This window comes from Poecilia mexicana, unplaced genomic scaffold (assembly GCF_051168715.1).
Source record: "Poecilia mexicana isolate PSO_F unplaced genomic scaffold, ASM5116871v1 scaffold_9, whole genome shotgun sequence".
In the NCBI taxonomy this organism is placed as follows: Eukaryota; Metazoa; Chordata; class Actinopteri; order Cyprinodontiformes; family Poeciliidae; genus Poecilia; species Poecilia mexicana.
In genome coordinates, this window is record NW_028263378.1 from 31,660,084 (window position 1) to 31,677,036 (window position 16,953).

At 39.1% G+C, this 16,953-nt stretch overlaps 1 protein-coding gene and 1 long non-coding RNA gene across 2 annotated transcripts; one reads left to right on the plus strand and one right to left on the minus strand.

Moving 5' to 3' along the window:
• The first annotated feature begins 61 nt into the window (after positions 1-61).
• On the plus strand, positions 62-16,896 carry nelfb (negative elongation factor complex member B). Its single transcript, XM_014970997.2, has 13 exons — positions 62-330; positions 1,829-1,989; positions 2,092-2,191; positions 8,198-8,428; positions 8,667-8,852; positions 8,937-9,049; positions 9,127-9,229; positions 10,150-10,245; positions 11,529-11,671; positions 11,869-11,975; positions 12,124-12,265; positions 14,408-14,516; positions 16,436-16,896. The coding sequence occupies exons 1-13, from the start codon at positions 229-231 to the stop codon at positions 16,598-16,600; spliced, it is 1,758 nt and encodes a 585-aa protein (XP_014826483.1). The 5' UTR covers positions 62-228; the 3' UTR covers positions 16,601-16,896.
• Positions 3,844-5,984, minus strand: LOC148157765 (uncharacterized). The gene is made up of 3 exons (XR_015764314.1): positions 5,764-5,984; positions 5,089-5,181; positions 3,844-4,227 (listed from the first exon to the last, which is right to left on the minus strand). It is a non-coding gene; the product is annotated as an uncharacterized LOC148157765 (long non-coding RNA).
• Positions 16,897-16,953: the final 57 nt, after the last annotated feature.

The following is a 16,953-nucleotide window of genomic DNA, read 5'->3' on the forward strand; positions in this document are numbered from 1 at the left end:
AGTGCACTAAGACCCAAACAGGAAAAAAAAAATACCGGAACCTTTGCTCAGCAAGTGTTTTCGACGGAGTGTTTTCGAGTTACCATAAGGGAAGTTATGTCTGTTAGTGGAGATCACTACTGTTTTGTGCAGTTTCTAGGGATCGTTTAGCCGTTTTGTTCCAGGAATCCTGCCCGTAAAGCTCGTTGCTGCATCAGCTCCAGGCTGAGGGATCAAAGCGGAGCCAGGATGTTCGCGGGCCTGCCGGAGCTCGGGATAGCCAACGGCGAGGACTTAAAGGAAACTCTGACCAACTGCACAGAGCCCCTCAAAGCCATTGATCAGTTCCAGGTGACCACAATAGCTCAGCGGGTCTTATGTATCTGGTGCATTTCAGAGAAAATTCATAACTTTCAGAGAAAGTTATGAATTTTCAAAAATCCATAAACTATTCTGAGCAAATGCTGTGGTAACCGCTGGTGTTTGAGGTTTGCTGGTTTAGATAACTTCCTAAGATAGAAAGGATCCGTTTTTAATAAACTAGAGAAGTATTAATATTAGTAATTAGTCCAACTTCCCATGTGTATACTTGGAATCAAACAATTAAAACGAGTTTTTTGTTGTTGATGCCTAAGTTTTACATCGGACATAACTTGTTAGAAAAATCCTGTAATGTTGTGTATTTTTACATTTCACTGTGTGCAAAATTATTATTGTTATCATTATTATTGATAATATTGGTAAATTGTTGTTTACCAATATTCTGGCCCAGAAAAGCTTGCAGATATGCTGTAATTACGTTTCTGTTTTATATTTGATGGTCAAATATCTTTTGATCAAGGTACAAATAAGTTCTATTCGTAGATTTCCGGGTATTTACAGAGAAAGCCCTCATTTGCAGAAAGAAATCATTGCTGTACACGGAAATGATAGTTGAATAAGAAAATTAACAAGCACTAACAGCAAACACAAGCATCATTTCCTCTTCCTCCAGTCGGAATCCTTCTGTCATGTTGTGACAGAAGTCAGGTGAATTACCTGACTTCACTGGTTAACCAACAGGAACCAGCCTCTCTGAACATGTAACATATGTGGAATTTGCTCCGTTTTGCAAACATCCCAAACTTGTTGGATCCACATCTTATATTATTATACCATGATGGTATAATAAACCATCATGGTGTGGCTGGTTTCCTCAGACACCTGTAGGATATTCTCTTGGACTATCTCTTTATCAAATACTTCTTTCCGGAACGTTTTGACATAAGGAGATAACCAAAATGTATGTGTGATAGGAAACAGTTACTCCACAGTTCCTCCATGGATACAAGTCTTGGATACAAGTTCTAATGTCTAGAGAAACTTTTAATTTAATTAATTTAATTTTCTATTTGAATTCTCCCAAATTATGATATTTTAAAGGCCTAAGCAAAAACATATCCAGGTAGAAGAAACACTTTTCCATATCACTTTTTTCAACATAGCTTGCATATAAGTTAATAAGGTAGTGACTCCCAGTGATATCTACTGTCGATTGGATGTTCACCTGGCCTCCTAATGGCACTGCATGCTCAGCAGATAGAAAACAACATTAAAACAACAAAGTTGGTGTGGAAAGAAGAATTTTCACCTTCAACATAAACTGTAGATTTATGTCTGGTGCATGTTTGGTTGAAACAAGCTGGCATTTCATGCACTGAAGTTGTTTAGAGTAGCCAGAGTAGCGATAGCCCATAATGATATTACTCAAGTAAAACTGAAAAATGTTCCAGTAAGGAAATGAATGTGTTCAACTAACTCGTACAGTTCAGATTTATGAGTTCTTGTTGCCTTTCTTTCTTGACTGCAGATGGAGAATGGCATCCTGCTGCCGACACTGCAGTCCGCTCTGCCCTTCCTCGACCTTCACGGGACCCCGCGGCTTGAGTTCCACCAGTCGGTCTTTGACGAGCTTCGAGAGAAGCTGATGGAGCAAGTTGCCGTCATTGCAGAGGGAAAGGATGAAGACCGGTGAGTCCTGGCGTGGTTCTGATGCTTCCTGAGAGGAGCGCTGTGAGAGCTAATAGAAAGCTGGAGTCCATGATTGTATTGTGTTTTTCCATTTTTTTCCAGATATGGGAAGCTTGAAGAGCTCCTGGAGAAGAGCTTTCCTCTGGTGAAAATGCCTTCCATACAGCCAGTGGTGATGCAGGTGCTGAAGCATCTACCCAAAGTAAGCTCTCACATGAAACTGTTGCTTAGAGACATCCAAGCTAATGTCCCTCCTCCAGGTAACAGTGAGGTTGCCCTAACAGTTTATTTCCTCCAGTCAGATGAGGAAACCAGACGCCAACTTCCTGCTGATGCTGGCGATATAAAACTGTCTAACAGGTGTTTCTGAGCCATTCACAAAAACAGATACAAACATTTTCAGATGTTCCTTAAATTCCACTCAGCTTTATGCTTTTAGTTTATATTAGAGGGTATAATAAACCATCTGCAATGGCTCATTATACCATCAGTTATTAACTGAATATTAAAAACTGTAACTATTCAGTTTTTATAGTAGGGGTGCTCTGATTATTGTTTTCTGGCTGATACTGATTTTTTTGTCTGAAATGGTGCTAAACATAGCGAGAGTTGCCAGGTCTGGGTGGTGTTTATTGTTAATGTGAACAGACATGACCTGGTCTGTCAGTCAGACTCTCACAGCAGAGCAGAAGAGGACAGTGGCTGATTTTTAGATCTTTGCTGAGATAGAGAAGATCAGGGAGTAAAATTGGTGTTATATGTAAGTATAAACCATCTACCAAAATTCTGGGCTGATTTATTTTATGAGTCCACCCCCAATTTATAGAAGTGCACCAATAAATTGGTCCTAAAATCTGCCACTGTCTGCAAAATGGGACAGTGGCAAAGTTGTAAAGTTCCAACTAAGAGAAGGCGAGGTCTCATCTAAAGTTGCCAACATAGTGACGTTGTTGCTATATTTAGCGATTTTTAGTTTCCTTTTTTTCTCCAGACAAAAAATCTGTATCAGGCAAAGTTGAAATTGGCAGGTGAAGCTTTTTAAAGAGCGATGATCAGTGATTGGCTCGAAAGCTGTAATCAGTGGACCTCTGTTAATAACTGCTCATCAATTCTCCAGAGAAATTCCTTTAGGATGAATCAAAACAATCACTTTAACTCTGACAGGTCAGTACTGGTGGGCGAACTGCTGGTGCACTGAAAAAAATAACTCTTTGGATTAACATAAAAAAATCATGGAAAGATTTTCCACCTGATTACTTTGCTTTATTTCAGCACTATGTAATTTTGTTACTCCGATTTAAAGCAAATGTGTTGGCTCAACTTAATTTATTAAGGTTATTCCAATTTAAAGGAAATGTGTTGGTTCAACTTAATTTATTAAGGTTATTCCAATTTAAAGCAAATGTGTTGGTTCAACTTAATTTATTAAGGTTATTCCAATTTAAAGCAAATGTGTTGGTTCAACTTAATTTATTAAGGTTATTCCAATTTAAAGCAAATGTGTTGGTTCAACTTAATTTATTAAGGTTATTCCAATTTAAAGCAAATGTGTTGGTTCAACTTAATTTTTGTGGTTGATTCAACTTATTTACTTTAGTTGGACCCAATGTAATTTAATAGAGCCAGCCTAACTAATTTTACACCGATAACTTCACACTACTTAATTACGTTGATCCAACTCATGAAAATTAAGTTAGCTGAACAAACATGCTTCATGCTGAAAGAAAGCTATATAATCGTGTGGAAAATCTTTCCATGATTGAATTATGTTAATTCAAAGACATTTTCTTAAGTGCTATTAAATGAAGTGTTTTAAGACCACACTGAAAGAAGAAAGAACACTCAACAATGAGAAAAAGTACAACATGAACTGTATTTTCAAAATTGTTATCCATTTTCTTTTTACACAGCACAAAAAACAGCTGAGTTGAAAGTTGAAATAAACAACAAAAGGTCAGTTTTGTTATTCCAGAAAAAAACTGGGCTGTGTTTAGCATAGATCAAATTCTTAACAACATAAAAAGTGTCAGTAAATTCGCTCAACTTTGCGAAATGTAACAGTTAAAATTTAGTTTTCCATTGAGGTCTTTAGAAAAACATGTAAAGATGCATTGCTCAAGTTGTTCATCACTTCCACCGCCTCCAGGAGAATCCCAACATCCTCAATGGCATCGCCAGGCTCTGCACTCTCCGGTCGAATAACGAAGATTCCACAGACGGTCTCGGCCATTTGTGCACCTTGATGATGGGAACAAGGGTGGGGTATTGGGGGGGAGAGATTTCACATCTCATTAAATAAAAAAATAACTTTACACTTGTTTGGCTGACTCAACAACAGCTAAGGTCCATCAAAGATCTGTCTGTGTTAATTGTGAGTCCAGTGATAAGATTTCCCATTTAGAAAAGGTACCATATTTTCTACATTTTCACAAAAATCGTCTTATAATGCGGTGCACCTTGTGGGAAAATACGGTATATTGTCTCATATGGAAAAACATGAAGAGAAGGGATGAATCCCAAATAGGCCCCATATTCCATGGCCTGTTCTCCTCAATTGAAATGACAGTCTGAGGATCCACCACACAGACTGTCATTCTAAACTAGTCCTACTTATGTGCAAACAAAGCCCTGACTCTGTACACAAACCAAACATCTTATACATGAAGAACCTGTCTTGTTTCCTGGATGGAGGAAATGTCATGACTATGTGTGGTAGTTATTTCCAAATAGATCAGTACTAACATCTTAGGTAAAGTTACTTAATATTTTTGTCTGCGTATGAAACAATGCTGTTAAAAAAAAAGGCTAAATAAAACAGGACAAAGATCTTTTTGTGGAGTTTAACTCACCTAAAAATCCTCATTTTAAACCCACTTAACAATAACTGTAATTATATCAATCTTACTAATGATTATCCTTTTCTGTTGGAGAAATCTAAAAGCATCTCAAAAGTCAAATTAAAATTGAATGTACCCAAGTGAAAAAAAGAAGAGTTTTAATGATCATCTCTTACTTTAAATTTATTGGTAATTCACAGGAAGTCCAATTAACTCCAACTATAATCACCTCTTTTGTAGACACAAAGATAAATTAACATACCATGTACTCTTTCTCCAGCTTCTCTGGATCTTCATCCAGGTACGCACACAGGCCTTTTAGGATCCACTCTCGTCTGACTTCAGCCGTGTTTTCCTAAATATGCAGATCAGAAAACAATGAGAACAACCGCAAAAATCCAGCAGTATACTATAGGGTCACACACTTGAAAACTTAGCTAAATTCAAAGGAAGTCACAACGAAAGTGATCAGAGCTTGCAGCCTATTTGAAAGATCTTTAAAATTGTTATTCTCCTTTCATTATGCCATGACTAAAATTAAGTTTAACATTTTATTTAAATTGAAGCTGTCACCTAAGAAATATTTATGTCTGAAACAAGGGTACAGTATAGGGGGATATACTGTGAAAAATCTATTTCCTCTGCCTTCTCCCAGTGCTAGAAACAACCAGTCAGTGGCAGGAGAGTTTTCGTGCTGTCAATCACAATCTCATGTTGCTGCTCATCCTTCTTCCCCCTTGCTCTGTACTATTCTGTAGCTAGCATAGGGCTGATAGCAGCTCATATCTACTAGACAGAGAGAGACAACACTCCTTACAGTTCCACATCCCCACGCAAATAAAGACAAATAAAACTGACTTGCCAAATACAAGTTCAGCTGAACCCTTATAATCGCTCTAACTCTAGATTCAGTCATTTTAGATCTGGCAAAACTTACCATTAGCCACTGCAATCTAAAACTTGATGGCCGATGACCCCCTTCACCAGTGCTTATGTAGGTGGATAACAGACAGGTGATGTTCTGAAAGAGATCAGATTTTCAAACATTAAAATATGTAATTCACCCTGAGCAGAGTTGTATCTGAACATTCAAACTTTTAGTACAAGTCTCTTGAATGCATCATGAATCAATCAATCAAATTTTATTTGTACAGCACATTTCAGCAGAAAGGCATTTCAAAGTGCTTTACATAATTAAAAACAGAAACAGAGTCATGCAACATTTAATAAACAGTGAAACAGATAAAAAGTAAAGCCAAAAACATTAAAAACATTGAAGACATTAAAACCGCACTAAGCCTAATTTAGCTATAAGCAACTCTAAACAGGTGGGTTTTAAGTTGAGATTTAAAGGCACCCAGTGTTTCAGCTGTTCTGAAACTGAATATAACCACTGGGCACATGCAAGCATGTATGTGCAGAACAGTGGTGACTTTAACATGGTAGAAAGCAATAAAAATATAAAACATAAAAATCAAAACGAAAACCTCAACATTTCAAAATTAAACCGATAAACTTAAAAATTGTTTTTGAACTACAATTATTTATGGAAAAACAAGTACAATAACAAAATACATCTTTAGAGCAGAGGAATATATGTATTTAAAAAATAAGAAAGCCTGTTCATGGACTAATAGGAATAATGGACAATCCTCTGAGTGTTTCAGCCAGAAAACAATACTAGAAATCCATAGCTAGCAGGTGGACATTTATGTGGACATTGCAAGCACATTTAAAGCTCTAACAGCAAAGGTTTCTGCAGGTTCCTGACTCAAATTTAATACTTTTTATTATTAATAAATGAAGAATCTGTATTAAGATAGAAAGCCACAAAAGTGTGTGTGTATCCAATGTCCACTCTGCATTTACCTACATAATAACAGTACTGAAATAAAATAATAATAAAAAAACATTTAAATAGACTTATGTTTGGCCCCAGTGTTTAAAATCCACTAAACCTCAGACTTCAGAGTTTGTATGGCACCAGATGCTGAATTTACATCAGTCCAACTTTTTTCCAGGGAGCTTTAACAACCTCAGGAGGAGCAAAACTGTGACATTTATGGGGTCCGTTTTTTGTCTTGACAGCAGCTTTGTGACCCTTACACTGCTTCATGTGATGTTAGCATGATTTGAGTACATCAATTACATAGAAACGTGACCGAACATAGAAAAAAATGGGTTTTTTTTAAGTCTGATGATTTTAATTTGCATCTTTTTATTTCGATTTTTATTTTGATTTAGACGGATGAAAATAGACTGAATCTTACCTTTTTCACATTAAGCAGATCCAAATCAGGAATCTTCCCGCTTCTCTTGAAAGAACAGTTTGAAGTTTTCCCAGACACAAGATCTCGCGTGATCTTCCGTAATTTCGCTAGCATCTCGCGTGATCTTCCATAATTTCGCTAGCATCTCGCGTGATCTTTCGTAATCTCGCCAGTGTCTCGCGTGATCTCCGGGTCTCGCTAGACCCTCTTTGGCGGGAGATCAGTCTGACTAAATTGAATCACGTTGTCTCAACTTGAATACATTTTATTAACGCTAGGTTGTTGAATTTTATGTTTATTTGACGTGATTTTGTCATATTTGCCTTTGAAACATAAAATAATTCTGTTAAACATGTTATTTTTTATAAATGCAATAACCACTTCAATTCAGTTGTGCTTTGACATGGAGCAAGCAGGAAATGGTGCAAATGTTAGAAAAACGCTGATTAATTACCAGCTAACCATCACTTCATGTGATGTTAACACATGTTAGCCACTGACATGAGTACATCAATTACATAGTGTGAAGGTATCACTGTTAAATAAGTTGGTTTCAACTAAATTTGCATTCATCTTAATCAAGTAAAGTCAATTATTTGGTCCAAAACATTGCAAATTAGTTGGTCTGGTTCTATTAAATTACATTGGGTCCAACTAAAGTAAATAAGTTGAATCGGGATCTGCCGTGATCTCGCTCGTCGCCTCCAGCACAAGATCAGTCTGACTATAATGAATCGTGTTATCTCAACATGATTCAATTTCATAAACGTTAAGTTGATGAATTTCTTGTTTGTTCAACATGATTTTATCACGTTTTTGTTTAAAACATGAAATTATTGTGTTAAAAGTACATGATATTTTTTTATTAATCTAATAACCCCCTAAGTTCATTTATTTTTTTGAGTGTGGTGAGTGTGACCTCCTCAGTTCTGAAAAACGTTTTCTATTCACTCCTTACTGTTTGCTGCAAGTGTCCATCAATTAAATGGCGGTTTTGAATCTCTCTGATAAATATATGTGTACCAGCAACATGCAGCTTTGGCAACAGCATGCTGACAAAAAAGATCAAGACCCAATCTTTATCCTCATCCCACTCTGCAGGTACCAGAGAAGAAGCTGAAGATGGTCATGGCTGACAAAGAGCTGTACAAGGTGTGTGCTGTGGAGGTGAAGAGGCAGATCTGGCAGGACAACCAGGCTCTGTTCGGGGACGAGGTGTCCCCCCTGCTGAAGCAGTACATCGTGGAGAAGGAAGCGGCCCTGTTCAGCAGCGACCTCTCCATCCTTCACAACTTCTTCAGTCCGACGCCCAAAACCCGGCGCCAGGGCGAGGTGAGTCAGGTAGACCTGCCTTCAGGCTGCACTCTGCTCCTGGCATTAAGCTATCAAATGTTAAGTTTATAATAAACAATTCATATCAAGTATCTAACAAAAAGAATTACCAGGAACAGTGCTTGTAAATCAAAAACTAAACATTAGATTAAAAATGTCCTGCTGACCCACAGAGAGGAAATTCAAGATCCAAGGAGGTTTTCAGCAGTTCTATGAACTGCTTGTCTTTGGCCTGCAGGTGGTGCTAAAGCTGACCCAGATGATTGGGAAGAACGTGAAGCTGTACGACATGGTGCTGCAGTTCCTCCGGACGCTCTTCCTGCGGACGCGGAACGTCCACTACTGCACGCTGAGAGCCGAGCTGTTGATGTCACTGCATGACCTGGACATCAGTGAGATCTGCTCTGTGGACCCCTGCCACAAGGCGAGCTCCCATCCACAAACCCCCACACCCAAATAATGCCGGGCCTGCCCCCTCTGCTAAATCCGTTGGTGTTTGTCATCACAGTTCACCTGGTGTCTGGACGCCTGCATCCGAGAGAAGTTTGTGGACAGCAAACGAGCCAGAGAGCTGCAGGGTTTCCTGGACGGTGTGAAGAAGGGCCAGGAGCAGGTCCTCGGGTAACCAATGGCTTCAGCACACTGGCAGGGTCTGCTCTGGGATGTTTCTGTCACTAAAGAGTTTCTGTGTGTTCCAGAGATCTGTCCATGATCCTGTGTGACCCGTTTGCCTGCAACACCCTGGTCCTGAGTATAATCAGGAACGTACAGGAGCTGCTGAGTCAGGACGCCTTACCCAGGGTGAGGCGGTCTGAAAGAACAACAGGCTGTTAAACTTCTTAAAGCTTTTCCCTGACGCTGCGTCGAAAGTATGCAAGAACAGCTCAAAAAATCTAAATATTTTCAATGCTTCCTGACATTGGGATTGTACTCACACATATAGTGAAATATGTCAAGATTTTATTCCTTGTAGCAAAAATTCAGTGTCTCAGAAGATGAGAATACTTAAAACAAAAAAAAAATAGAAACTAAAATATCAACTGATGAACTCCAAACAGCTGCACAGGGGCTGTACAGATACAGGTTCACTCAAACAATTGTGAAATACCCCATTATGACAATGTGGAAAAAGTGTTTTTAAGAGTCTTACTCTGAGAAAATTTATTCACTTAATACAATTTGGAACAGCCCTGAATGTGAAATGTGGATAAGTGTGTAAATACTTTCCAGATACTCAATATCTGAAGATTTTTTTCTCCAAAAGACAGAAATTGTAAACTGAGGCCACTCAGTCACATTAGGCCTCTCACACACTTTAGTGTTAGCTACTCCTGGTGGAGCAGTTGCAGTTGGTCTAGTCACCCCAGGCAAGAGGCTCAACCAAAGTAAAAAAAAAAATTCAATTCATTTAGATAATGGAAAGGATTCTTTTCTAAACTGTGGTAATAAAATAAGTTAAGGAATATTTCAGCATTCTTCCAAACTCCAAAATCTACCATGTCTTCTTGAGGCTGGTCAAATCCATCTCTACACTGGCTGCCTGTTAAGAGTGTGGATGGATGGTATTAGTTGTTGTGCTTTTTATCAACACACTGTTTAGATATTTTTCAGTTTCCAACTTTATTGTTTTATTCTTCTGTATCATTGTAATGAGTGTGTGTGCGTGTGTGTGTGTGCGTGTGTGTGTGTGTGTGTGTGTGTGTGTGTGTGTGTGAGAACAGGACAGCCCAGACCTGCTGCTGCTCCTCAGGATGCTGTCTCTGGGTCAGGGAGCGTGGGACATGATCGACAGCCAGGTCTTTAAGGAGCCTCGCTTGGTGCGTATTCACAAGAATGTTTACAAAAACATCCAACATGTCAGAATATGTTTAGAGGAAAGATCTGATGTTGGTCCAGTTTCTATGTAGCCTGAGTTCTCTACAAATTTAACCCTTTCATGCATAGTGGTCGGTACAGTGGACAGCTATCTAAAAGCCATTTTTTGTGCCTTTTGTGGATTTTATGTTATAAATGTGCACAGACCATTGAAGTGGACGCTAATGCATCATAAAATACACTATAAACTACTGGCCATCAGCTGCAAATGCAAGACATTATTTTTGTTAAATCCTATATGGCTGACAAACAAAAAAGCATGCCAACCCACCTGGTCCCTCCTTCTACTGTAGACGACTCTTGCAGGTAGAAAAAAGTATTATGACATCAGATAACCCCAATAGTACTGATGTATTTTTCAAATATCAACTTTGTATTTGGAGAAAATTACAATTGATCACCTAAAAAGAAAAAAAAAACTATTTTACAAAAAAAAATTACCTACCTCTTTTATGCCTTAAGAAAATAGAAAAAAAAATGGAAAAAAAATCCTGACACAAAGGATCATAATTTATGTATGAAAGGGTTAATTGTGAATTTTTGTATTTGTACTAGACAAAAACTTGTGTCTGGAAAAAGTGTGGAGTTCTGACAGGAAAAATCTTTTGGAAACCTGCAAATGACAAGGTTTGACCGATACTACATGGGATGTGTACTGTTGATCCTCTGCTGGCTGATAATAAAAGAATAAACAGCCTATAATTGTTCAGGTGGTTGTATCATAACATAAAGATACTACTGTCTTACAAACATAAAGAAGGGAACAACACAGTTATTTATTAATTTTATACAGGTTTTAAACCTCTCAGTATGCCTGTTGTTAGTTTGCTTTTGATCAGGAGAACATGCAGCGTGCTCAAAGGAAGCATCTAATGGAGGCCTACTCATTGACAGTTTTGTTTTCTAAAAATCAGGACTTTTTAGAAAACATTAAAATATTAATCAGCAGTGATTGTACAATGCAGGCATGCAGCGCAACAATCCAGCCGCATTAAGATGAAGACAAAGCCTTTTTGTGTTTGTCTTCAGGCAGTATGGATGCCTGGTAGAGAATCATGCCTGCTTTGCTTGTCTTCTTACAGTCTGGTCCTGATCATCTTCCAGGACTCTGAATTAAATAAGGACTAAATCATATAAGAAAGGAGAAAAGTGTCAATAATACATCTTAGAAGTTTTTCCTTTCACTCAACTATTTGTTCATGTTTTTGTTTGTTGTTTTGATCAGGATTTAGAAGTGGTGACCCGCTTCCTGCCTGCTATGATGTCTGTGGTTGTTGATGATCACACCTTCATAGTAGAGCAGAAGCTTCCCAGTGAGGAGAAAAGTTCCCTGACGTACCCCACCAGCCTGCCAGATGCATTCATCAGGTGAAGCCCAGTGATGAGGGTGCGGGGGGAGTCTGATCATGTGAAGCAACTTCTGTGGAAGTTATTTTTCTATATCAACCTTTGCTGAAATGTCCATTGAGCCAACACATGGACTCGTTAGTTTTTGTGATGACGGACAGAAACATAAAGCAGAGTAAGGAGAGTGTGTGTAACGGTGTGTGTGTGTTCTGCCTCAGATACCTGCAGGATAACAGAGTGGCCTGTGAAATGGGGCTCTACTACGTTCTGCACATCGCCAAGCTGAGGAACAGGAATGCCCTGCAGCGGCTGCTGCCTGCTCTGGGTGAGCGTCGCTCATTTCCTAAAGTCTGTAGGTGGTGAATAACCATCCCAACCAGTTCTCTGTTTAATTCATGATTAGAGACCTGGACGGTGCATGGGTCTGCCCATCTCTGAGGCCATATGTGTGTGTGTGTGTGTTTGGCCTGTAGTGGAGACCTACAATGACATGGCTTTCAGTGACATCTTCCTGCACCTACTGACTGCTCACCTCACCCTGCTCTCTGATGAGTTTGGATCAGAGGAGTTCTGCTCTGTTGTCTTCGACAGCTTCCTCCTCACTTCCTTCTCCAGGTTAGTTTCCTCTCGCTGCTGCCATGATCACTTCTGCTCTTAATAAGCAATCATTTGGAAACTGAATTCACAAGTATACATTTATTTCGTTTTCTTATTCAACACATGGTCAGAGTTGTATGTACATACTCAAATATCCAGTCATGTTATCACTAGCTGTGGGACGTGATTAAAATGTTTTCTCGAGTTAATTGCAGGGTCTGTAACATCATCAGCAGCAGCCGTCATGAAGTCAACTCTACACTGTATTTGAAGGTGTTGAAGTGAGGGAGCGACTATATAAACCATATTTAACTTCCTTAAAGTTAAACATGTCTATTGTGTATTTTCCAGGCTCATAGTGCCATTTTATAGCACAATAAAGTAACTATGTTACCTTCAATTGTTATAAAAATGCTGCATATACATACACAATGACTTGTAAGAAATTTTGCTTCTTAATTTAATTTCTTCAAATTGGACCTCTGTCTCTTTAAAAACTCCTATTTTTTCTGAAACTGCTGTCAGGAAGTCATCACAACATCACACCTCTATTAACCCTTTAATGCTTTCACTGACATTTCACTGAGAAGTAGCTCCTATAATGAGCTCTGCAGATGTGTAGTTACACTACACATCAGCTAATTGCTGCTGGCTAGTCTGAAGGAGCAGAGTTGGGAGAGGTTATCTGTGAGGCAAAAGCATGGAAGCTGCAACTCTGGGGAGGAGCTGAAGTTTTAAGGCAGTTTTAAAGCAGTGCTAGGTCCAATTATGTGTTCTGCAAAACTGAGTGGTTGCCGTGGAGATTAAAGGATTTCTCAGACATGCATGAAAGGATCAAGGCAACACTCTAGGTATGTTTTTGATGAGAGATTAACATTATTACAGATGTAAAGTTCAAAAAAGTTGATTTTGCATAATACTGCCCCTTTATAATGTGAGTCAAATACAAACTACTTAATGAGTTATTAGGTTAATTATTTTTGCTTAAGCATTTAAGACTTTGAAAAGTCTTAAATGTAACTGATCATTTTAGGATATGAACTCTGTTTCAAGACAGACATCCCTTCTTCTGCTGATGGGACTGATGTTAGCATTAGGTTGCTAATGAACATTACCACACCCACCAGCAGAGGATTCTGGGATTTGCAGTGTTATTATAGTAGATGTTTAGAATAATCTCACAAACCAAATTTAATTACACTGTTGGCCGTTTTTGGCCCAACAGCTATACTTTGACACACATGCTGTCAGAGCTTCCATACAGTAGTCTCTTCACTGTCTGCATGTGCTTGACTCCACTTTAAGGCCACCTGTTTAGTTTTCTATCAGCTGGTGTTGAGCAGATTCATGATGGTTTTAGTCTTGGTGTATCAGTTGGTCTGTTCCTCCTGCAGCTTCTCGTCACACTGCAGAACCACTTACTTACCAACAGGAAACATGAGGCATGTCTTTCACCACAAGTTCCATATAGATATGGTTCTTCCTCTTCATCACTTCCTGTCTTTAGTACAGAGTTTACAATCCTGAAGAGTGATTAGTTTTTCCATCGTTAATGTTGTAAGAAGTTAGTCATAAGCCGGTTATGCTGTGTGTTTTGAGACCATTTTCAACTAATATTGTAATAATGGCCTAATAATGCAAGAACTGCCTCATTCAACCTTCAGCTGAAGGAAAGACGGGACGGGGCATTTTGTCGTCCAGGCTGGTAGAAGGAGAGACAGGAGGAAAATAAACAAATAATCACTCAAAGGGAAATTATTGAGCTTATTTTAATTTATCTTATTGTGACAGGCTTATTTATAATTCGACAGATGAGTGAGAAATATTTCTATCCATCTGTAAACTTTCCAAACAGAAGTTTTTCACATCATTTCAGGTTTGCCGTTTTCTTTTAAAGAAATCTAAGTTTAATTCACATGTTGATAAAACGATTGTATTCCATAATAGAGAGGTTACACATCCTTTAGTCATTTCTATTTTCTATTTCTATTTAAGACTGTTCCCACTAAAAGATTCAGAAGGACCAGAATGGTTTAGTAGGAAATGAAATGATTTTGGCTGTTCATTATGGGATGTAGGCTTCATTCTCACTCATGGCTTTCTACCTGGGAACGCATGTGACCGTTTCTGTGTGTGTACGTGTGTGTGTTTATTTCACAGTAAAGAAAACGTCCACAGACACATTCTACGCATGTTGCTGCATCTCCACCACAAAGTGCTGCCTTCATATTTGGAAACGCTGATGCAAACACTGGAGCCCCCAAAACAGGTAGGCATGGTTTCCACGGTTTCCACTTCCAGCTCATTTATTCCAGGGTAAACGGGAAGTCTCAGCATTCTTAGGTCTCGACATGAAGGTAGGGCTGATCAGGTGCAGCAGCTGCAGAGAGTTGTCTCTGAGAAAGTTGTCTATTGTTACCTTGTTAGATCTATAATGACTAACACTTTTTCTTTTTACAAATTTAATACAAATCCTGCGTCACGTTTGTCCCGAGCTCTTCTCATCCCAGAGATTTGCAGTAGCTTTGACTCAGACTGTCTCAGGCCCTAACAGTAACACCTACATGATCTTATGAGCCTGTGCAAAGTTCCTATTCTGAGGATTCACACCAGCAGCCCCAGACTCACAGCTCCACATCTGACTCACAGTCTTAATGTCACACACTTACCTTTCCCTCATCTGCTGAGTGACTGCGGAAAGTTGTTACTGATTGTCTCCCAGATTCACGTGTTGCTCTGGATCAGGTTAAAGTTAAATGCTTGAAAAATGTGGGCCATCATGTAATGAGGGATGGTTCTGAGTCCTGGACAGTGCTGACCTGATGATGAGGCGGCTCAGATCCCGGCTGATGCTTTCTGGACCTCTGCTCTTGTATACAGAGAGTGGACATGTAACTCTGTCTGGCTTTGTGTCAGAGTTGCTTTGCAGCTCAAATCTAAATATAAATGGCTGATTAGAGCCACGGAAATGGTAATGACCTGTACCTGAATAGCACTTAATCAAGTCCAGAGGACCCCAAAGCGCTTCACACTACATTTAGTCATTCATCCATCCACACACACATTCACACACTGATGGTAGCAAGCTACTAGACAGTAGCAACAGCTGGGGCAGTCTGACCATGTACCAGTCCCACTGGCAGGGGAAAGTGGAAGTCTGACGTTATTTGACTAGGAATGGCCTGATTACAAATGTGCACAAATCTCTGTCTACATTATGCTAATGTCAAAAAAAACACAAATTTGCAATTTTGGTGTTCCCATTAAATAAGAAGTCAAATTAAAACCACAAGTGAATAGTTTATTCACATGATAAGTCATTAAAAATCATGGCAGCAAAGGATGTAAACAGTTAAATGAGATTATATTCACAATTTAGCCATGGAACTAGCGCTCATCGTTTATCAGAGACGTCTGCGTCTTATTCAAGTGTCAGACTGACCAGCCCCTTATACTTGGGAGTGGCTACATCATTTGTAGAGGGATATTTTACACAAAGTTTAATATGTTGGAATGATACACAACTTTGCTCTGGTGGAGCCAGCTGCACATTGTCCAAAAACCAAAAACAAACCATCATCCTCCTACTTCCTGTCTTAGTACTAGTACTTCCTACTATGACAGGGTGTAGGAAGTACTTCCTGTACGAAGAGAAAATGATACAGGAATTTCTGTACGATTTTCTCTTTCACGAAGAGAAAATCTTCTCCGTGATTTTCTCCTGTAGTAACACCTGTTGATCATATGTCTTGTGATCAACAGTCAGGAAAAGGAAAAGGAAAAAAGTGTTTCCTTTCCAGTTTTGTGAAGTACATTTATTTTGATACGGCTGCAAAAACCACTTCATTGTACCGCAAAAACCTTTTATAGAAAAACAGGAGTTTTTCTAAAATTGCCACATTTCCATTAAGCAAATATATTTTCGTAATTTTGATTCACACAATTCCATGGTCAATGGAAACGCAGCTTGTATCAAATGGTCAACCTTCTGTTAGGTTTCTTTAAAATCTGTCACTTCAGAAAGTTCAGATTGGTTCTAAAAGCTTTCTGAATATAAACCCTAATAACTCTCCCTGTGTCATAAAGTAATGGAGATATTTGATGATTAGGATCCTTGAAGCCGTTTTGAGCTCAGCTCTCATGCGCTCCCCTGCATGCTGACTCATTCTGCCACGCTGTGTCTTACAGTGCAGTGAGCCGCTAAAGGAGCTGCACAGTCAACTGACGGAGAAGCTGGAGGCCCACAAGAAGAGTCCGACACCCCCAGACGAACCTACGTCTCTGGACCTGGGGCTGCATCCTGTGACGGTGCCCACCACCTCCTCCTCCTCCGCCCCAACTACCCCGGTCTGAGGGGGGCCGCCAGCGAAGGCGGCTAGGGAGGAAATACTTTTACTGGCTGCTGGCCAGATGGACGTTATGCGTTTCTGTGCTGGATGAATTTTTTTCTCTGTCACCCTCTGTTGGTGTTAGATGTTTCTCTTTTGCATTGTGATTCAGCATCTGAGTATTTTCCTTTTGGATGTTTTTTTTCTACAATTGTTTCATTTTTGTGTAGAAATATAGTATTTTCATACATGACTCAGTTATCTGTGTGAAATATTTGATCTGTGCCAGTGGTGTAAATAAACTGTTATTTACAAAACTCATTATTCTTTCCTATGATCCTGGTTCAGATCTTGAGCAGTGTTGCCTCACATTATTTG

Excerpts from the sequence above, each read along its gene's own strand:
- nelfb (XM_014970997.2), top strand. The coding sequence starts at position 229 with ATGTTCGCGGGCCTGCCGGAGCTCGGGATAGCCAACGGCGAGGACTTA. Across the intron at positions 8,853-8,936 it reads CTGTGGACCCCTGCCACAAG|TTCACCTGGTGTCTGGACGC; the intron begins GCGAGCTCCCAT and ends TTGTCATCACAG. Across the intron at positions 14,517-16,435 it reads CACTGGAGCCCCCAAAACAG|TGCAGTGAGCCGCTAAAGGA; the intron begins GTAGGCATGGTT and ends TGTGTCTTACAG.